Here is a 23,877-nt window from a genome sequence, read left to right as displayed (position 1 = left end):
GTGTCTGGTCTTCCAAGTTGGGATCCCTAGATACCTGGGGCTGAATGATCCCTGGCTGTTTGCTCAACAGCTTCCTTCTTGGGGTTGTGTTGTGTGTTCGCTGCCTGGCTAGCATTTCAGCTAGCTCAGGGATCAGTGACTACTGACAGACCTACTGCACCTAAGCACACATGATGCTCTGGAGGAGCTACACTTGTGTCCTGTAACTGATGCCTTAAGGGCCACTCTGTAAGTCCAGTGACAAGACAAACAATGGAGTCCATATATTGTAGGTCCATTGTTTTTTTTTTGTCATTATCAGGCGAGAAAGCTGTACAAATCTTAACAGGGTATTTATAAATCACACTCTTAGTCTTGACTTGTAAGATTATGTCGTCTCTCATGAAATATTACAACGCAAGGTTTGGTTCTGGGTACTGAGAATAATATTTTTTTAACATGAAAAATATCTGCATATTCACATAGTTATGTCTACTTGATGTGTAGGCCATTGTTGTATTTTGGATAATGATGCATACAATGTAATGAGTTAATTTTATGATGTACAGTTCTGTTTTTTGTACTCTAGTTATTGTCTAAACTTTGACTGGCTGATGTACAGCTAATTGCCTATGAGGGATAATAAAGATGATCTATTCTACTTTAAGCTATCAGTGATCGTCTACGACAACACATGACATCAGTCTCGACTCCCGAAGAAAAGAAGATTCCCGACACCAATTGTGACACTACAGAACTTTACTTGAACGTGATCCAAGTTCATTGTTTATACAGTGTATATTTACAAGATGTGAAATAAGGGCGGGAGAAAAAACACAACACGAGATATACAACTGAGGTATTCGCTAAAAGCAAGTACAGGTATGTCGTCATCATTTACTAGGAAATATCAATTATGATCCACGATTAAAGACGCAGTGTCCTCTGCTTAAAAAACATTTTATATCACAACATGAGGTAGGAGAACAGTGTCTCGTTTCATGCAACAAAAAACAAACGTCTCAATCACACTGTATCGTTGTTGGCAACATGGTATGCAATGGTCATACATAGACACTCACTGCCATACAGGTTTCTGAAGGATAAAAAAAAGCCATAAAAAGATAACGTTTCTTCTTTAAACTATGATTTGTCAGGTGTAGCCTAATAACTTTAAACATGGCATGTTTATCCCAGGCACACGTAAATTTAAGAACCATTTTGTGAAATCATTAACAAGATGGGTCCTAGCTAGGACAAGGTGTAATGTCCAGGTCCCACGCTTGTAGAGAAGGGTGTTTGTAAATAAATATTCAACTACAAAGCATAAATGGAAACAATTGATCCTGCATTATATCACCCATCCAAAATAACTTGCTGCCATTTGTTAAAGAGCGCCACTTCTACACTTCATCGCCTTCTTCATTAAAAGGGAAAGTTGAGCCATTGTATATATTTCAAAAATGTTAAAAAAAATAAATAATAATAATTAATTGCTGAACTATCCTTTTATGTCTGAGAACAATCCATTGGGGATGCATGTAAAATATATATAAAATGGAGATGATAGTTACTGTTTAGCTGTGCTTCTGAAGCAAGGCCAGGACCAAGCCTAATGGTAATGGTCTAGTTAGTAGTGAGTTGAGTAAAATGCACCCCTCTAAAAACATTTTTTAATTTTATTTTAAACTCTGTACAAAGCACATCCATATTAGAGTCTGTCCTAAATGGCACTCCATTCCCTATATAGTGCACTACTTTTGACCAGGGCCCATAGGGTTGCTTACGGGGTAGGGAACAGGGTGCCTTTTGGGACACAACATTAGTTCTCATAACAATGCGAATGCAAGAGGGCCCAGCCCACTGTGTTACATAGTATTTTTGACTTCTTTTAATCCACTGTGTCTATCATATCATTATTATGACATTTAACTACAGTCAATATAGAGCGCCCTCTTGTATATAACATTCCATTTACACCGACAGAAAATAAAACACAGAAATACATTAGATACCCCAGAACGATTGTTAAAAAACTAAATGCAGTAGACTGTAGAGATAGGTAATTATGGTGATAATAACAAACTGAATACTGATTTATCTTGTGATGTCAACACAATGCAGTTAAAGACTCTATACCCCGAAGAGGACAATTGTCTGTGTGTTGGACAAAAATGAGGACAACCACAGTGCTACTTGAGAATAAGTCTCTCGCTTTTTCATAGCTACTGTGCTTCGGGTCACTTTCAAATCGATGGCATAGAGTCAGTCAGACACAAACTCGACACACACACTTCTCTCTCTCATCATTGCAGAATCTCATGAGGCTACATTTGTATGGTATGATTAGGTAGTTGGACTTTAGTTCTATTTAGCCATCTTCTAAAGCCAGAAGTATATTTCAACGGTCAAACTAGCTCAGATGCCCTCAGCCATTGCGTCTCCTTGCTAGTAGTGAGACAGGTCAACAACTTGTACGTTGGAGACACTGGTGGCATCCCAAATGGCAACATATTCCCTATATAGTGCACTACAGGAATAGGGTGCCATTTAGGACAGGTTATTTTTATGTATTTTTTACAAAAACATATCAATTGAGTGGCTCAGTGAGAAGTAAGAAATCATTCACCTAACAAAACAACTTAGGGGTATCGATCCATTCGGTATATGCAAACTTTAGTTTGGTTTGTTTTCAGTTTCTTTTTTTCTCTCTAAACAAATGTTCGGTGCATTTTCAAATTGTCTGGGTTGAGGGTTTAGCGTACAAAAAGGGAAGGTATTAAGGGAGAAAGATTATACATCATTATTACACAGTCTATCAAGGTGAAATCATCCACAAAAGAAACTAAATGAAAGCAATCAGTTCTGGGGAAGTGCTGTAACAATGCTCTTTCTTTCCTATTCAACTCTGACCTCTGTCCTGTGTCAGGTGGTCACATCTGAACACCATGCATTTCAACTCCCAACAGCAAGATTACATCCTTTAAAAAGGTGCAATATGATATCATCGTACACAGCAGAGCGACAACAAATTCAAATCTGCCACTATTGGTTAGTCCCAATGTAGGCATGGCCCCCTTTTTTTATTTTTAAGAGCCAAGTGGCAATCTTGAATTAGGTTGTTGATAATGTGTTAACAGGAAGTCACTCCGCTGCGTATTGACCCTTTAACAGGGTAAACAACAAGTTAAGTGAATCTTTGAAGAATTCAGAGCTAACAAAAACATCAGGGCTGTTTAGAGCTTCGGGCCTGGCCTAGTTTTAATATTATAATAACCTTTAAAAGATCATCCCATAACAACAGTAAATATATTAAATGACTAATGTATGTACAAAGTGAATATAAATCTTTAGTTAATACATTAAATATATTTTTATTTATTTATTTTGTTTACAATTTCCAAGAAAGGTTTATATGGAACAATGGTTGGTAGAGAGCATACATTTGCAGTATGGATTGGATTTTTCTGCATGCGAGTGAACTTCACGTCACACACCAAGGGTGTTAGTTTCATCGTTGTCGTTTTTCTCCCCATGAAAATAACTTTATGTAGCTTAGTTGAAACTCGATTACAAAATAAGACCTACTATACTTTAGTACTCTGGCAGAGCATTGAGTATGTTGTAGGGAATTCTCTTTAGAGATCTGCATTGAATGGTTGAGCACAGTGGAATGTCTATCAACTTGCATGTACAGCAGATGCATAAAAAAGCAGCTTGTTAGTTAAAGCCAAGGCCAAAACCTCTTTTAAACAACTATTTACACGCTGCCTGGCTCTGCCTGGAGGCTATAAAAGAAAGACTGTCTGGCAACTAGACAAAACCCCAGTTCTGTGTGTACGTTTGTGGGAGGGAGAGATGGTGATGTGTGTGTGGGGCAGAGAGAGGAGCTCCTGTACCAGCTCCCCGGGGGTAGGAGAGAAAGAGGCCCCAGACTATAGAAACGGCCCCAATTCTGACAGGACAAAAGAGGCTCCTCTCTCCTCCTCATCACCCGCACCCGGCCCACCCAGCGAGAGAGAGAGAGGGCATCAGCCCCCTGCACTACCTCAATACCCTTTCTTTCTCTCTCTCACTCCTCTTCCCCCGCCTCCATTTCTCTCCGCTTGACTGTACCTCCCTCCCTGCATCCTGGTCTTTCCCTCCTCCCTCTCGGGATCTGTTTGTTTAGTGAGTTGGAATAACGCGCAGGAAGCAGGGGCCTGGATCCAAGGCAGCAGCCAGCCCACACCACACTCTGTCAATCTGCACTACTTCCATTCACCTGTGACCCACATTCCACCAAGCAGACAGCTAGGTTCTGCTGCTCTCACGAGGAGAGATGAGGATGGCAAACACACCAACTGCTGCCAACAGGGAAATCAAAACTAAAACAGGACAAACTGCAGATTTCTACAAGGAAATTTGGTGTGTGTGTGACATGTCCTATCAAAACAGACCGAGCCAGACTAGTTCAGGGGTTTGTTGTTGTTCCAGACCACAACAACCTAAGCAGTCCTCAGAGCCACATCACTCATGTCTTTACATCTTAATATCACTTCAGAAGGCTTAACAATGACGACTGCAAATGCTCTGTACAATTACGTTTCCCTATACCTTTGTTTTACACATTTAGAACTTCTGTCTTTCAACTTCTCTTCTTACCAAGAATAAGAGTACAAAAACAAACCAAGGTGAAATGATAATGTCTGTCAATGCAGTCTACTGCTGTGTGTGGCTGGTAGCTGGTCCAGAATGGCTGGGCTGGGTGTATGTACAAAGATTGAGAGCACCCACACGGGCACCATCTTGGCTCCAGTTGGCGTGCAAGGTAGTAGTAGAAAGAGCGACTGAGCGCTAGTGTAACCACAGTTCAGAACAGAGTCGAGTGGTGCAGGAGAGAACTGTCTTTCTGTCTGACTGACTTCCCGGGCTCTATGGGGTCCAAGTCCAAGGAAGGGATGGAGGAAAGGGTCCTAAAAACATCCAACTCCTATCGGTCTGCCAAGCAGTCATTAGTTTGTTCAGTAAAACTATAAATTAAAACAAACATATACTTCCCAAAATGTAAATACTGTTTAAGGATAAGGGGTGTGAGGAGGAATAAAAAAACAAACGTAAAACTCATTTCATGTGATTTTAAATAAAAACAGATCCTTTTCCAAAGAAGTAAAGACGAGGGAGGGACCAGGAAGGAAGCGGGTGAGACCGAGCAGAGAAGCAGCCTTGGGGGACAGAGTACTCTGTCTGTCTGTCTGTCTGTCTGTCTAGGGCTGCCGTCTCTGCCAGCAGGAGGTGAGGGATGAGGGAGTGAGTTGGAGGAACATAACAGACGGCGCTTGGGGGGTTGAGAGACAAATGGAAAAGGGGAGTTTCGTGAGGGGCTACTTCTGAGCGTGGCCGTTCTGCTGCTCGAGGCCTGCGATGTGTCCCTCTGTGTGGGGTGCTTGTGTGGAGGGGGTGGGGTTTGAAGAGGGGCTCCCTGTAGCAATTGTGGTGGCCGAGGAAGAGGCCGTCTGGTCCATCTGGTGTTTGAGCTGAGAGATGATTCTCTCCAGCTTCTCCCGGGCGTCCCGCTCCCTCTTCAACTCCTCCTGGAGCTCCTCCCTGTCAGCTTCCGCACCATCCAACCTCCCACGCAGCTCTGCCAGCTAAAGAGGAGGAGGAAGGGAGGACGTAAGAAGTAAGAGAGATGAGGTCAGGTTAGTCTGAACTGTCTGAACAGCACACAGACACTCACACACTTGGACACACACACACAGAAACACACAGCCAGACAGTCTGAGCCAGACACCAAGGCTGAAGGAGACAGCAGGACAGGAGGGGTGTGTGTGTGTGTGTTTACATTCCTCCCTGAGCTGAGCCCAGCAGCACTATCTGAAAATAAAGCTCTGTACTGGAAACCCAAACAAAGACCCAGTGTTCTCTACACACCACTACAGTGTCACAAACAGATATGAGTATATTTTCCCAGAATGACTAAGTGTTGTGTTGTCTGAGGTCAAGCAGGATGTGGTGGTGTGTGTATCTCCAGTGCCTACCTGATTGGCGTAGTGTGCCTCCTGGTGCGTGTGTATGCTGTTGTCACACACACAGCTCTGCTGTCGCAGCTGTTCCAGCCTGTGCTCCAACTCCCTCTGTTCCTCCCTCACCTGCCCCAGTTTCTGAGTGTGCTCAGTGTGGACTGCCTCCAGTTCACTCTGCAGCTCACGCTGCTCTGCAGACAACTGCTGCAGCCTGGCCGCCTCGCCTCCACGCAGCGCCTCCAACTCCTAGAGACGGAGGGGGGCATGGTCAGTTACATAGCTCTAAATTACACAGAGACAGAGGGAGCGAGAGACAGACACAGAAAGAGAGAGATACAGGGGATGGTACATTCCCCAAATGCAGTTCAGGTCATTGAGGTGTACAAGGACATACTAAATGCTTTTGAAATTCTGTCCTATACCTGACGCGTGATTTCTTTAAATTCAACATGTTGAATTCAATGAATTGAAGGGACTCAATATTTTCGAGACAACCTAACATCTTGGTTCTTTGGTCTACCAAGCCCTCTTGTTGATTGAATCAGGAGTGTTAGTGCTGGGCAGGAACTAAGAAGACCTGAGGAGTCCCTGATGAACAGATTGAGAAATATTGTTTTATGCTATTGACTCCCTGGCTAAATCTGTTTCTATGGGTGGAGTAGACAACCTCTAGTTGTCTCACTGTCTTGTGTCTCACCATCTCTAGATGCAGTTGTTTGTGCAGGGTGGAGTGCAGTTTCTCCTGCTGTCTGCTGTACATCTGAACGATCTCCACTACGATCCTGTCCTTGTCGTCCTCACAGCCTGAAGACAGAACATCTTTACTCCCCAGCGCCGCTACCGATGACGCTACCGCCGCAGTCGCCGCAGCTCCCGCTACAGCAGAATAACTCTTGTTGCCGGGGCTGGTCTCCATGGAAACTGGCTGCTGGCGCTCCCGGTCGGCAGCGGAAACGACGCGCTGCTGAGACTTGGTCTCGTCAACTACAGGAGAGGCGTGGAGATCTGAGGAGGAAGAAGGAGAAGAAGAGGGAAGTTGAGAGATGGAAGCAGTACAAAGTCTCATCCACCTACACAGCATAGCCAACCCACACACATGCATGTGCAACGCAGATATATGGACAAATACACACATCCTCCCACACAGCTGGAGAAGAACCATTCACCTAACAACCCGATACCACATATTCACCCACACAAATGGTCCCCTCATACACACGTACTTCTAGGGCTGAACCCCCAATGGCAGCCCTATTCACTTTATAGTGCACTACTTTTGACCCATAGACTTTTGGCCCACAGAGCTCTGGTCAAAAGTAGTGCTCTATAGGGAATAGGGTGATATTTGGGACACGACCTGGGACTTTGACGCACTAATTTACGACCTGTGTGACAGGAGGGTGCAGCAGCATGGCTGATTCATCCGTGTGTGTGTGTGTGTGGTACTGACCCATAGCAGTGTCGCCGTGGCCGTGGGTCAGTCTCCTGCTGTAGTGGTGTTTGAGCAGCACCCCCAGTACCTCAGGGCTGACCTCCGGCTGACCCCTCAGAGACACGTTAGGAGCCACCATCTTATCATATGTATACAGGAAGTGACTAGGGAGAGAGAGAAAGAGAGAGTAGACGTTATCAAATATATACAGGTACAGAGTTACACATGCTCACCGTTATTCTACGTATACCACTTGTGCATTTTTGGCATCCAAGTTGCACTAAAATGGATATACTATATTCTAAACGCGCCGCTTCTAAACGCGCCGCTTCTAAACGCCCGCTTCTAAACGCGCCGCTTCTAAACGCGCCGCTTCTAAACGCGCCGCTTCTAAACGCGCCGCTTCTAAACACGCCGCTAATAAACACGCCGCTAATAAACATGCCGCTAATAAACACGCCGCTAATAAACACGCCGCTAATAAACATGCCGCTTCTGTTCTAGAAAACACTCGGTTCTAAAGTTGCACTTCAGTAACGACCACTGTAAAAACCACCGAATGCGGGGAAACCAGCTTTGGTCTGGTCGGGTCTGAAGTCTAAGGCAGACATGTCCTGTCGAGCGGTCAGATGTAATCCCATAGTCTAGCCTGTCTGTTTCCTCCCTGTGGTCACATGCTGCCATGCCTCCTATAATCCAGCTAGTCTCCACATGAATCTGGAAACGATTACTGAACAGAAGAACACAAAAGGTCACGCTGGCACGGGCCCACGGTCGGGTTAACTAGAGGCAGGGTAAAGAGGCAGAGCGGGGTTTCAGCGCTGCTCTAGTAACGCTCCCCGAGAGGACGTTGGGAAAGTTACTTGGAATGGATTCTCAAGGGCCAGGTCTTCCCAGGAGGAAGACTGTAGCTAGCCAGTCCCCAGGACTCTTGGAAGATTAGCCTCCATTGTGGGCTAAAATATATGAAAATAGGAAAACAAAAGTACCTGGGATGGATCATGGCAGGGTGGCCAGGCTCTTCCTTAATGTGGGGGAACAGGCGGTTGAACACCAGAGTAGCCTGGGCTTTAGCCTGTAAACAACATAATAATACATTAATACACATGTTAATATACTGTAGATTTTAAAAAAAATCAAAAATCAAAGATAAAAACCAAAAAGGAGAGATCTGTAGATGTTTATTAATTATCATATAAAACCTATATCTGAATGTCAATGTTTGTAGCTATAATTGTGTGTGCGTGTTTGAGAAGATTGTGATAAAAACACATGGATTTTTCAATGGCTGTGTGTGTTTAGGGGAGGGTGAGAAGAGAGAAGGAGAGAGAGCATGGCGTGCTTTTTCAAATAGGAGTGTGTTTTAGGGGCTGACCCCAGTTTGTGTGGGGTTACGTGGTAAGGGGGGGTTGGGTTAGGGTCGTAGGGGATTCGAGGAAGGTTAGGGGGGTGTAGTCGATTCGATGTTACATCGTCAGCAGTACACCGCTTCCTGTGTGTGCGTGTGTGTGTACCTTGGTTGCTGCATCGCTGTCGGCCAGTTTACTGTTAGGAGAAACCAGAGGCTTGGGAGGACGCGATCTCCTCACCTGGGTGTCCCTGTCCTCATCTTCCATCTTCCAGAGAGAGAGAGAGAGAGAGAGAGGGTTAGACACTGGAGAGAGAGTGAGACGGGCCTCTGTGTTATGGCGCAGATTAGCCAGAGACTTATTTTCCAGGACTTTTCAATTATTTTTGGGGGGAACAGCATTGACTGCACACACAGGCATCAGTTGTTTTATGTATGGGGCTGCAACAAAAATGTCTGCCATGCTGAAGCTGCTGCCGGTTGTGTGCGTGTGTGTTTTTATCCAGGTCACTCTCAGCAAGAGGCCATGAGCTAATGTGTTAATGCTCATCGCAGACAGACAGGGCTGACACACACACAGTACTAATGCAACAGGACGGTTCACAGCTCAATAACATTTCTAACACGCAGCTAAGGGAAGGAGGGATGAAGAGCGTGAGAGAAGCCAGTAGTAGGTAAGCAAGAGAGGTGTATACGTGTTAGAGGTCGACCGATTAATTAGGGCCGATCAAGTTTTCATAACAATCGGAAATCTGTATTTTTGGGCGCCGATTTAAAAGAAATATATATATATTTTATACTTTTATTTAACTAGGCAGGTCAGTTAAGAACACATTCTTATTTTCAATGACGGCCTAGGAACGGTGGGTTAACTGCCTCGTTCAGGGGCAGAACGACAGATTTTCACATTGTCAGCTCGGGGGATCCAATCTTGCAACCTTACAGTTAACTAGTCCAATGCAATAACGACCTGCCTCTCTCTCGTTGCACTCCACAAGGAGACTGCCTGTTACGCAAATGCAGTAAGCCAAGGTAAATTGCTAGCTAGCATTAAACTTATCTTGTAAAAAACAATCAATCATAATCACTAGTTAACTACACATGGTTGATGATATTACCTAGCGTGTCCTGCATTGCATATAATCTGACTGAGCATACAAGTATCTAAGTATCTGACTGAGCGGTGGTAGGCAGAAGCAGGCGCGTAAACATTCATTCAAACAGCACTTTCGGGCGTTTTGCCAGCAGCTCTTTGTTGTGCGTCAAGCATTGCGCTGTTTATGACTTCAAGCCTATCAACTCCAGAGATGAGGCTGGTGTAACCGAAGTGAAATGGCCAGCTAGTTAGCACGCGCTAATTGTTGTTGTGTTGCTGGTTCGAGCCCAGGGAGGAGCGAGGAGAGGGACGGAAGCTATACTGTTACACTGGCAATACTAAAGTGCCTATAAGAACATCCAATAGTCAAAGGTTAATGAAATACAAATGGTATAGGGGAAATAGTCCTATAATTCCTATAATACCTACAACCTAAAACTTCTTACCTGGGAATATTGAAGACTCATGTTAAAGGAACCACCAGCTTTCATATGTTCTCATTTTCTGAGCAAGGAACTGAAACGTTAGCTTTCTTACATGGCACATATTGCACTTTTACTTTCTTCTCCAACACTTGTTTTTGCATTATTTACTTGAGGCTAAATTGATTTTATTGATGTATTACGTTAAGTGTTCATTCAGTATTGTTGTAATTGTCATTATTACAAATAAGTAAATAATAATAATAATAATAATTATTATATTTAAAAAATATATTTTTTATTATAAAATCGGCATCGGCGTTGAAAAAAATCATAATTGGTCGACCTCTAATGTGTGTGTTTACGCATTAGGCTTGGCCATGTGTGTGTTTACATGTATATCATTGGTCTGACCCTCCTCAGCAGTGGAAGCCAGTGTGAATATTCCCGAGTGTGTGTATGTGTGTCTGAAATTGTTTGTTGTATTTCTCAGAGGCAGTGCACACTGTGAGCGAGAGAGAAAAGATAAGCAACAACAAATCAGCCACTGCAGTGGTGAGGCAGTCTGTCCCCCTCTCTCTCCATTCCTCTCTCCCCCTTTTTCTCTCCATCACCTCCATCTCATATTAAACCACACAAACACCAGGGAGAAACAGGGAACCATTAGAAATCTGTGCTGATGTGACACATCCCCGAGGGCACACAGTGTTCTACAGGAGCACCAGAGAGCTGCATCACGGCCTGGTAAGGCAACTCCACCGCCGCTGACTGCAAGGCTCTACAAGAGGGTGGTACGCTCAGCCCAACGCACCATTGGGTGCTCACTGCCTGTACTCCAGGACACAGCTGTAACCCTGTGCATGTGACTAATAAACTAAATTAAACATACACATACACACAAACGGATTATTGCGTGACTCTGTAGTGTGTGAGCATGTGTGCTTATATACCTATATATATATACACACACACACACACAAGTAGCCATGTGGGAGACCCACAAGCTGCATGACAATGTGGATTAGTATTCTAGGCACAGGAACAGCTTTTCCCTACTGTTATAATCTACCAGCCACAAACACACAAACTGCCAGGGTTCATGTCTCTACTCCACATCTCATCCACTGCTGAGGGTCAGACCAATGATATACATGTATTCACTAGATGAATGACAGGGGGCGCCGTCCGTCAGTAATGACACTCCCAAGGAACAGCCTCCATAGAAATGTACAGCATTTCAATGTCATTTTTCAAGGACAAAAACATGCATTTAAGTATTTCTTTGTTGTAGTGTGGACTCTAAAATGTTTTTATATTTTCCATTTTTATTGGGAAATTATTGGCTTCTTTCAGTTCATACGATACTATGTATTTGTCTCTAATGAAATAAAATGTGTATTTATATTCTAAAAAAACAAAATGTCGATTACTATAATGTCAGCTGGAGAAGATAACGCATGATCCCATAATAATGTTTTCAACACCGCTGACCAATTTAAGATCAATCTGATGTAAAATACTCCCCAATGAAGACAGTAAAAAGAAACTGCATTAGAGTCAAGAAGACCAATAGTTAACTCTAAGTACAATGAACCTAGGAACTTGTTCACTCAGACTAAAAAAACACACCAGGTTCAATGGTGGTCTTTTTGTATTCATCATGCCATGTAAGGTTCAATTGTACACATGTATCACCACTTCATCCATGTTTAATAACATCAACAATGGTTTATCATTTAGTCTCTACCTCATATTATAAGCTCAGCAATGCAGACATGGATGTAGGCAATGCGGAAATGTTCCAAAACACAATTTGTGGGAAAACATTGTTCTCAAAGGCAAGGGTTACTAATATGACTAGGGTTATCATCAACTAGCAGGGTTACTAATATGACTAGGGTAATCATCAACTAGCAGGGTTACTAATATGACTAGGGTAATCATCAACTAGCAGGGTTACTAATATGACTAGGATTATCATCAACTAGCAGGGTTACTAATATGACTAGGGTAATCATCAACTAGCAGGGTTACTAATATGACTAGGGTTATCATCAACTAGCAGGGTTACTAATATGACTAGGGTAATCATCAACTAGCAGGGTTACTAATATGACTAGGGTAATCATCAACTAGCAGGGTTACTAATATGACTAGGGTTGTCATCAACTAGCAGGGTCACTAATATGACTAGGATTATCATCAACTAGCAGGGTTACTAATATGACTAGGATTATCATCAACTAGCAGGGTTGCTAATATGACTAGGATTATCATCAACTAGCATTGGTTACTTATATGACAAGGATTATCATCAACTAGCAGGATTACTAATATGACAAGGATTATCATCAACTAGCAGGGTTACTAATATGACAAGGATTATCATCAACTAGCAGGGTCACTAATATGACTAGGATTATCATCAAATAGCAGGGTTACTAATATGACTAGGATTATCATCAACTAACAGGGTTACTAATATGACTAGGATTATCATCAACTAGCAGGGTCACTAATATGACTAGGATTATCATCAAATAGCAGGGTTACTAATATGACTAGGATTATCATCAACTAGCAGGGTTACTAATATGACTAGGATTATCATCAACTAGCAGGGTTACTAATATGACTAGGATTATCATCAACTAACAGGGTTACTAATATGACTAGGGTTGTCATCAACTAGCAGGGTTACTAATATGACTAGGGTTGTCATCAACTAGCAGGGTTACTAATATGACTAGGATTATCATCAACTAGCAGGGTTACTAATATGACTAGGATTATCATCAACTAGCAGGGTCACTAATATGACTAGGATTATCATCAACTAGCAGGGTCACTAATATGACTAGGATTATCATCAAATAGCAGGGGTTATTTATAGGATTATCATCAACTAGCAGGGTTACTAATATGACTAGGATTATCATCAACTAGCAGGGTTACTAATATGACTAGGATTATAATCAACTAGCAGGGTTACTAATATGACTAGGATTATCATCAACTAGCAGGGGTTATTTATAGGATTATCATCAACTAGCAGGGTCACTAATATGACTAGGATTATCATCAACTAGCAGGGGTTATTTATAGGATTATCATCAACTAGCAGGGTTACTAATATGACTAGGATTATCATCAACTAGCAGGGTTACTAATATGACTAGGATTATCATCAACTAGCAGGGTTACTAATATGACTAGGATTATCATCAACTAGCAGGGTTACTAATATGACTAGGATTATCATCAACTAGCAGGGTTACTAATATGACTAGGATTATCATCAACTAGCAGGGTTACTAATATGACTAGGATTATCATCAACTAGCAGGGTTACTAATATGACTAGGATTATCATCAAATAGCAGGGTTACTAATATGACTAGGATTATCATCAAATAGCAGGGTTACTAATATGACTAGGATTATCATCAACTAACAGGGTTACTAATATGACTAGGATTATCATCAAATAGCAGGGTTACTAATATGACTAGGATTATCATCAACTAACAGGGTTACTAATATGACTAGGATTATCATCAACTAGCAGGGTTACTAATATGACTAGGATTATCATTAACTAGCAGGGTTACTAATATGACTAGGATTATCATCAACTAGCAGGATTACTAATATGACAAGGATTATCATCAACTAGCAGGGTCACTAATATGACTAGGATTATCATCAACTAGCAGGGTCACTAATATGACTAGGATTATCATCAAATAGCAGGGTTACTAATATGACTAGGATTATCATCAACTAGCAGGGTTACTAATATGACTAGGATTATCATCAAATAGCAGGGTTACTAATATGACTAGGATTATCATCAAATAGCAGGGTTACTAATATGACTAGGATTATCATCAACTAACAGGGTTACTAATATGACTAGGATTATCATCAAATAGCAGGGTTACTAATATGACTAGGATTATCATCAACTAACAGGGTTACTAATATGACTAGGATTATCATCAACTAGCAGGGTTACTAATATGACTAGGATTATCATTAACTAGCAGGGTTACTAATATGACTAGGATTATCATCAACTAGCAGGATTACTAATATGACAAGGATTATCATCAACTAGCAGGGTCACTAATATGACTAGGATTATCATCAACTAGCAGGGTCACTAGTATGACTAGGATTATCATCAACTAGCAGGGTTACTAATATGACTAGGATTATCATCAACTAGCAGGGTCACTAATATGACTAGGATTATCATCAACTAGCAGGATTACTAATATGACTAGGGTTGTCATCAACTAGCAGGGTCACTAATATGACTAGGATTATCATCAACTAGCAGGGTTACTAATATGACTAGGATTATCATCAACTAGCAGGGGTTATTTATAGAATTATCATCAACTAGCAGGGTTACTAATATGACTAGGATTATCATTAACTAGCAGGGTTACTAATATGACTAGGATTATCATTAACTAGCAGGGTTACTAATATGACTAGGATTATCATTAACTAGCAGGGTTACTAATATGACTAGGATTATCATCAACTAGCAGGGTTACTAATATGACTAGGATTATCATCAACTAGCAGGATTACTAATATGACAAGGATTATCATCAACTAGCAGGGTTACTAATATGACTAGGATTATAATCAACTAGCAGGGTTACTAATATGACTAGGGTTATTATCAATGAGCAGGGTTACTAATATGACTAGGATTATCATTAACTAGCATTGGTTACTTATATGACTAGGATTATCATCAACTAGCAGGGTTACTAATATGACTAGGATTATCATCAACTAGCAGGGTTACTAATATGACTAGGATTATCATCAACTAGCATGGGTTACTAATATGACTAGAATTATCGTCAACTAGCAGGGTTACTAATATGACTAGGATTGTCATCAACTAGCATTGGTTACTAATATGACTAGAATTATCGTCAACTAGCATTGGTTACTTATATGATTAGGATTATGCCTTTGCTGTTGAACAATAAAAAAAAGTTGATTCGAAAACCAAAAGAACATGAGAAAAATGCTCGTTTCAATGGCATATTAAGTGTTTATCAAATAATTCCTCAATATTTCTAAGGTCCAATTTTGGCTAGGCTACTTTGAAACAAAGTAAGACCAGCTTCATAAAATTACACAAAATCTCCAGGTTTTAAAGAATTATGTTCCTGGTTAGACAGTTTCAAAATTCTGATCGATTTTTTGTGCGGTGCCGTGCGCAACAGGCATCCCCACAGCATGATGCTGCTGCCACCACCATGCTTTCACCCTTGGGATGGTGCCAGGTTTCCTCCCGACGTGGCACTTGGCATTCAGGCCAAAGAGTTCAAGCTTGGTTTCATGCACTGTCAACTGTGGGAGCTGTATATAGACAGGTGCGCGCCTTTCCAAAGCATGTCCAATCAATTTAATTTATCACAGGTGAACTCCAAGTTGTAGAAACATCGAGGACGATCAATGGATACAGGATGCACCTGCGCTCAATTTCGAGTATCATTGAAAAAGGGTATGTAATAGGTGGGGGTTCAAATAAATTATAAAACATTTCTACAATCCTGTTTTCGCTTTGACGTTATGGGGTATTGTGTGTAGATTGATGAGGGGAAAAAATATTTTAATCCATTTTAGACAGACAGACAGACAGACAGACAGACAGACAGAAAATGTAAAAGTTTCCTGATCTTTCTTATCTCTCAGATATATGGCAGACACTTCAGGAAAAAAAAGTATTTTAGATTTTTGGGGGGATATCTGTTGTTCCATGTAGTGAATATGTTATTCAATGCATTTGCATTGGCTAATAGCAGTAATGCCAAATGTATTCTTTCACCCAATATTTTTATATATTTTTTAAGGAGTCTTAAAATTCTAAATTAAATAGCTAAATGATCATTGGCATGACCATCTTAAAACAATTCCATATGTTACCCTAGAACCCCCCTCCCCCGGATTAGACAGGGCTTAGACTCTAGACGGTTAAGAAGAAGGGGCCAGGAAAAGACAGAGGAGCTGGTCTCTACAAGGAAGTAAAACTCTGTTTGGGTTAGCATTCTCCCTCTCCCAGACAGAGAACAAGGGAGAAAAAGACACAGCAGTCAGTGGGTCCGCACTGTCTGCAGTCTACCACATCCTGTTCCAGAGCTCACTGTTGTTAGAGCAGTATCAGAGTTCACTCTGTGTGTGTCTCTCTCTCACTTCATTCTCTCTGTGCCCTAAGAAAAACATGCTGAAAGAACCCTTGTGACTGTCTGGTTAAACAAACACACAGAGACACACCTGTTCCTCTGTCTCTTTCCTTCAGACACAAACACAGGAAGGAAAAACAAAAGCAGACAGACATACAGATAAATATCAGTCAACACACACACACACACAGAGAGAGATAAGGACAGGTTTGTTCCTGACCAGAGTTGGCTGCTGGCCTGAGGCACATTTTTCAGGCCACATGGGCACTGTCTAGACGCCTGTCATCAGTGGCAGCGTCACACACACTCCGTCTGCCCCTCCCAGCCACTCAGTCCAATCTCTCCCTTTTCAGCCATCTCCAGGCTGAAGACTAGTTTCGTCTAGTCTGCAGCCTAGTTTCGTCTAGATAATTAATTACCCAGCTGTCACTGCTTACCTCTGAGTCATCTCAAAAAACACACACACATAGAGAGTGAGTGAGTGGGAGGACAGGATGATGACGCACCTCACAGTAAGCACACCAGTGTACACACGAACGTAAACAAACAGTAAAGGGACATAGACAGACGGACAGGACAGGCACCAGGGGATATTGCTTTGGGAGTACAGTACAGTAGTATTTCTCTAATGGATGTACAAACGGAGGAATTGATTCCTGTCAGTCAGAATCCCATCTGATGATGAATCTGTGTCATGTTGTTGTGATGATGAGAGGAGAGAAGCAGAGGGCATGCAACAAGCAAGTAACACACACACACACAACCATCAATGAGTCATCAGGCTACAGAGCTACAGGAAGCAGAGCAGTGACGGGGAGGAAGTGACCCAAGTGAAGAGGCTGGGAGCTGTGTCTGTGTGTGGACAGATGGCCCTGACCCTCTGCCCATGGGTACCATAGCCTGTGTGTCACAGGAACCCTGATGATGCCACTACACAGACTGTGTCAGTCCCTCGAGCATGCTGATAATGGCCCCACGTCATACCTTCACAGTCCAGTAGCAACAAAGTAACGTACATTAAGGATGTGACAGATGGAGAGAAAAATCTGGATGTTTAAACAAAACACAAAAAAAGACTGGTTCTCCACTTCGTTCATGTCGCTTGCCTTTCTCTGCCATTTCTCCAACTTAACGACAATGACGTAGTGGGACCCTTGAACATCAACTCCTATTTCTGAGTTTCAAGATTAGTTGCCATACTTCCGAGAACACAAATACCTGCATCTTTCATAGCGAGCTAGAGAGGATCAACCGCCAGGCAGAGTCAGTGCACTAGGCCTATCTATCGGCAATCAAAAGCTGCATCTCGCAATGGAATGCTGTATCTCGCAATTTCGTGGCTTGCAATGTCTCCCAACTTCAGTAAAGCAGGGCCTATCATCAATGAATAAGCTAGGATACTGAGATGAGCGAGATGCAAAACGACGCTCACAGCATCTCCGCACAGGTTCGCTTCAGGCTGAGTTGAGCCTCCAACTTCAACACTCTAAATTGTTGCAGAAATTGAACCACTACACTGTTTACTTTCTGCATCGACGTCAAAATATTTATTTTCTTCTTCTTAACTTTAAGGATCCGTTTAAACGTTCAAACCCCCAACGTGCCCAAACTATACAGGATTGAACCCCCCTCATGTCCATAGATGACACACATGCTGTGTATGTAGTGTCACAGTGATGTGCAATAGGCAGTATGTGTACTATCAGTTTATGACAACAGATACAACAGTACTGTATATTGCCTTCTTCTAAAGGCTGTGTTTTCCTCAGCTACCTCACGACTAGAGGCCTGACTGTCAGCACCCAGTTGGGTAAGGAGGGAAAACAGTTCTGTGGCAGGTAGACAACAAGAAACAAAAAAAACAGCCACAGATTTTTTACCAGACAAAATATTTGGTCATAATTACTTTTTGTTTTACATGAGTGAGCATGCTTTGTAATGTTTGTTAAACAATAAATGTATTACTAGTAAGAAGTGATGTGGTATATTGATACATTTTATTTCCTTTTTTTTGTAACCAGAGTATCACTGACCAGACAAAAGAAAATTCAGCTGTCACTTTAAGGGCGGGAGGTTACCTTGGCAACGAGGGCAGGGCACTCAAACTCTCAAGTCTTGTGACAGTGTAGAGAATCTGACCAGTAGCCGATGCATCTTTGCTAGCAGTTGAAGCAAACTCAAACATTGGAAGACAACCTTTCTTGTAAACAAAACAATGTAAATAGCCAAGACACAAGGATAAAGTTTCACTTTAGTACTTTTGAGAAAATTACACTAACTTTCATGCCTGTGCACAGCGCTTCTAAAAATGAATCTTCAGCCGAATCACAGTGCGCACAGCTCCCCAGCCAGGCCGCGTGGCTGTGCGGGATATAAACAGTTGAAGTCGGAAGTTTATATACACATTAGCAAAATACATTTAAACTCAGTTTCACAATTCCTGATATTTAATCCTAGTAAAAATGATCTGTCTTAGGTCAGTTAGGATCACCACTTTATTTTAAGAATGTGAAATGTCAATAATAGTAGAGAGATTTATTTCAGGTTTTATTTCTTTCATCACATTCCCAGTGGGTCAGAATTTTACTTACACTCAATTAGTATTTGGTAGCATTTGCCACAAATTTAGAAGTATGCTTGGGGTCATTGTCCATTTGGAAGACCCATTTGCGACCAAGCTTTAACTTCCTGACTGATGTCTTCAGATGTTGCTTCAATATGTCCACAATTATCCTTTCTCATGATGCCATCTATTTTGTGAAGTGCACCAGTCCCTCCTGCAGCAAAGCACCCCCACAACATGATGCTGCCACCCCTGTGCTTCACGGTTGGGATGATGTTCTTCGGCTTGCAAGCCTTCCCCTTTTTCCTCCAAACACAACAACGGTCATTATAGCCAAACAGTTCTGTTTTGTTTCATCAGACCAGAGGACATTTCTCTAAAAAGTACAATCTTTGTCCCAGTTGCAAACTGTAGTCTGGCTTTTTTATGGCGGTTTTGGAGCAATGTCTTCGTCCTTGCTGAGCGGCCTTTCAGGTTATGTCGATCTAGGACTCGTTTTACTGCGGATATAGATACTTTTGTACCGGTTTCCTCCAACATCTTCACAAGGTCATTTGCTGTTCTTCTGGGATTGATCTGCACTTTTCGCACCAAAGTACGTTCATCTCTAGGAGACAGAACGCGTCTCCTCCCTGAGCGGTATGACAGCTGCGTGGTCCCATGGTGTTATACTTGCGTACTATCGTTTGTACAGATGAATGTGGTACCTTCAAGCGTTTGGAAATTGCTACCAAGGATGAACCAGACCTGTGGAGGTCTCCAATTTTTTTTCTGATGTCTTGGCTGATATCTTCTGATTTTCCCATGATGTCAAGCAAAGAGGCACTGAGTTTGAAGGCAGGCCTTGAAATACATCCACAGGTACACCTGCAATTGACTTAAATTATGTCAATTAGCCTATCAGAAGCTTCTAAAGCTATGACATCATTTTCTGGAATCTTCTAAGCGGTTTAAAGGCACAGTCAACTTAGTGTATGTAAACTTCTGACCCACTGGAATTGTGATACAGTGAATTATAAGTGAAATAATATGCCTGTAAACAATTGTTAGAAAAATGACTTGTGTTGTGCACAAGTAGATGTCCTAACCGACTTGTCAAAACTATAGTTTGTTAACAAGACATTTGTGGAGTGGTTGAAAAACGAGTTTTAATGACTCCAACCTAAGTGTATGTAAACTTCCAACTTCAACTGTATTATAGGATTAATAGTTCTGTGTGATTAGCCACCAGCGATGAAACAAAATGACAGAAACACTTTGAAAACAGCTACTGCTTCATTCATTTCGCTAGAATTTGTGCTCATGCTTGCTTGACTGCGAATGAAATGCTTGCGCTGTGGAGCCCTGACCACGCACCAACGTGGCAGGCGAAATATACATATTACCTGCCAATTCCAAAATCTACCGACATTTGGCAGGTCGCGGGTGTTAATTTTAGACCCTGACCCTATTCCCTTCAGAGTGCTCTACTTTTCACCAGACCCTAATGGGCACTGGTCAAAAGTAGTGCACGATAAAAGGCATTATTTATTTAGGATGCACGTCATCGCTTCCCCATGGAAATGACAGCCATTACAGAACCTGCTGCAGATATAGAAGTAGTAAAGGGGAGCGAAAAGGATTCCTTTAATGGAATACGGTCTTTTCCCTCTTCCCACGTCTGCCTCATGTATAATGGAGAGATAGATGGTGGAAGGAGAGAAGGATGGAGAAAGGAGATGTACAGAGACTAGAGAATGTGTGTGTGTGTGTGTGTGTGTGTGCGTGTGTGTACACACATCCCTCTGGTTGCTCTGGGAGACTAGACACTGGACAGTTAATCTTCTCATTGGTCAATGTATTTATGTACTACTAGCACTAAAAGGCACCCTATTCTCTATATAGTGCACTACTTTTTGATCGAGGCTCATAAGGCTGTATATAGAAAATAGGGTGCCATTTGGGACACAACCCTGGTTCCATGCTAACAACCTCGTCTCCATGTTCTCCTCTCGATCCTCCCGCCTTCCTCTATGTTGTTGGAGCCAGCTCTGTCTATCTGTCGACTTTAGTGAGACAAGGGAACAGGCGTGTTTGTGTGTGTTTAGTCTGCTGCCTGACTGGCTGGTTGGCTCTGGGCTGGAGTGCGTATGAAGTAAGCTGCAGTTAGAGAACCCCTTCCCCTCCCCCTGACAGGGCCCCTCACTGCCAGAAACAACAGGCCAGGAGCATAGCTCTATGGAGAGAAGTGAACTTTCCCTAGTAATTCTACAGCGCATTTCCATACAGGATTTACCTCAGTGTATTACCCAAGCTCTATCGAAACACAATTTCCCTAGTATAACATAAGGGTGTGTACTAGGGGTGTAACGGTACCATTCAGACCGTGAACCTGAACGAATACAATAAAAAAATGTACAAAATGAAAAAGCAAAAAACACTAGGCTAGGCAATAAAACACTAGGTAACAGGCTATGCCTACGCTGCGTTGTAGGCCTAATGCCTCGAAGTAAATCTGAGCTGAAAACACATTTCAGGTTATTCCGTTAAAACTAGAGCCTATGCGCACGCCCTATTCAAAACTATAATCTTAATTGGCACATTTCAAACTGTCCTTTTGTGAGGCGCAGCCGAGAACTCGTTCTGTGCGACGGTGAGTGGTGGGGTCGATAAACCAGGAGGATCCTCAAATCAGCATTTAAACCAACAGTTTGGGAAAATGTTGGCTTCCCAGTAGATTAAAACGGTGATGGACAGATTTGTGGATAAAATGTTAACAGCATGTCGCCACGCTCAATGAGAATAGCCTATGCAGCTGCCAATACCTCCAATATGTTGACACATTTACACTGACATCCCCCCTAGTATACCAGAGAAGAAAAAAACAACGTTCTCCCCTCTGCATTCAAGCAGCACTTGGCAGCTGATTCTGACCGGGCCAAAGAAATTAAAGGAGCGATAGGTAGGCGGTTTATATATTTACAGTCTCTGGTTTAGAGAGTGCACATCTGGCATGGTCAGTGCAATCTTGGATCGCCCCTACCCTGAACCCTAACCTCTACCCGTACCCTTCCCTAACCATTTTAAAATGGCAACTTCAAGGATACCGGATTGCACGGACCCATCTGGCACTGAAGGACGCAGTGTCATGGTGCGTTCGTAGCCAAGTGGAAAGTGGGAATTTACCACATACAACTGGGAAAAATCCACTTTAACGGCCCTCAAACTGGTAATTACTAGTGGGAAACTTGTCTTTCATCCTGAGCACCCACTTCTCACACATGGTGACCTCTGACGTCACCTACTAAGAAAATGGCCTCCAACAGCATTTTCGGCAGTTAAATGCAACAAAACATTATTTATAAAAAGCAATCTATTAATGTGTTTTTTTTAACACTAAAATTTGTTTACAAGTACGATAGCTGTACTTTTTGTTTATGGTTGACGGTTTGTTGGCCATTAGCCAATCGGCATTTCTCAATGAGTTCAAAATCACATGAACGCATCCAACTGGTACTTACAACTTCACAACTGAAAATTCCCACCTCCCACATGGCTTCAAACACAGCATCAGAGTGGAAACTTGAGGCACATTATAACAATCCGGTCTCAACAGACAACGCAAGAAACATCGTGACTGCGGAAAATTGTCAATAGCATTTCATTTCCCAGCTGTACCGAAACGTGACCCAAAAACCACAATACGTACTGAACCATGGTTTTGATGAACCATTACACACCTAGTAAATACAATAGTGTAACCACTGGTGTTACAGTCAAAAAACATCATTCTTTCCTTAGCTGTGGCTGTTTAGAAATAACGTAGTGACTCTCATTAAACATCTACAACCACAACTGTGAGCAGGTTGTTATTACAGCAGAGGGAAAATAAATAAAAACAGGGGGAAAAAGAGAGAGAAAAAAGACCAACTCATCCACACGGGGGGAGAAAGAGGCTGGGAGCGAGAGGGAGACAGAGGGAGGAGTCCAGCTCTAGCGTGTGATTGGCTGAACATGAGGGTTGTAACAGGCTGAGTATTTCGTTCAGACCAGGTCTTGTGAGGTTAGTCTCCCCCTGGACAAGGAGAAGAAGAGAGCAGAGGAGCGAGGAGGGGGAGGAAAGAAGAGGGAGAGGAGAGCAGGGTTCATACATTTCCGTGACTTTTAACCAAATTTCCATGATCAACAATTGGCAGCGTCTCTATGTATTTACAAAAAAAGTAAGCGTATTGTGGTAACAACACTGGGAGGCTGCTCTCTGATGCCATGTACCATCTCCTGTCGTTGTTGTTAATCAACTGTATAACACACACACACGTGGTCAACCCTAAGGCTGGAGACCTACTGGGTGTGCCGGCTTTTGATCAAGCCCTGCTCAAACACAACAGAGACAGTTTACGAAGGTCCCGTTGAGCAGCTCATTTCGAAAATGTGGTTTGTTAGAGGGGAACTGTAATAAAAGCTTGCACGCCCATTAGCTCTCCTGAAGGACGGTTGACCAACCTTGATGTACAGTGCCAGTCAAGGTTTGGACACACCTACTCATTCAAGGGTTTCTTTACTTTACTATTGTCTACATTGTAGAATAATAGTGAAGACTATCAAAACTATGAAATAACACATGGAATCACGTAGTAACCAAAAAAAAAAAAAAAAGTGTTAAACAATTCAAAATATATTTGATATTCTTTGAAGTAGTCACCCTCTGCCTTGATGACAGCTTTGCACACTCTTGTCCGACTGTCTCTCTCTCCTTGAGGAACAGCCTACACATCTCACAAACACATGCTGGTGATGCGCACAACCAGACGGGCTAATGTGTCATTCAGATCCTG

At 42.3% G+C, this 23,877-nt stretch overlaps 1 protein-coding gene across 1 annotated transcript in view; it reads right to left on the bottom strand.

Annotated features, from left to right (window-relative positions):
* Nucleotides 1-720: 720 nt before the first annotated feature.
* LOC115102825 (ski-like protein) overlaps nt 721-23,877 on the bottom strand; it is a 35,674-nt gene continuing 12,517 nt past the window's right edge. The window contains exons 3-8 of the mRNA XM_029623153.2: nt 8,931-9,032; nt 8,406-8,491; nt 7,435-7,580; nt 6,682-6,989; nt 6,000-6,230; nt 721-5,609 (exon numbers count right to left, since the gene is read on the bottom strand). Of these exons, the coding sequence (XP_029479013.2) occupies nt 5,343-5,609; nt 6,000-6,230; nt 6,682-6,989; nt 7,435-7,580; nt 8,406-8,491; nt 8,931-9,032 (1,140 nt within the window). The 3' untranslated portion in view covers nt 721-5,342. The remainder of the gene's footprint in view (nt 5,610-5,999; nt 6,231-6,681; nt 6,990-7,434; nt 7,581-8,405; nt 8,492-8,930; nt 9,033-23,877) is intronic.

The sequence above is a fragment of the Oncorhynchus nerka genome, linkage group LG20 (genome assembly GCF_034236695.1).
Source record: "Oncorhynchus nerka isolate Pitt River linkage group LG20, Oner_Uvic_2.0, whole genome shotgun sequence".
Classification (NCBI taxonomy): Eukaryota; Metazoa; Chordata; class Actinopteri; order Salmoniformes; family Salmonidae; genus Oncorhynchus; species Oncorhynchus nerka.
This window is presented reverse-complemented; position numbering and strand designations above follow the sequence as displayed.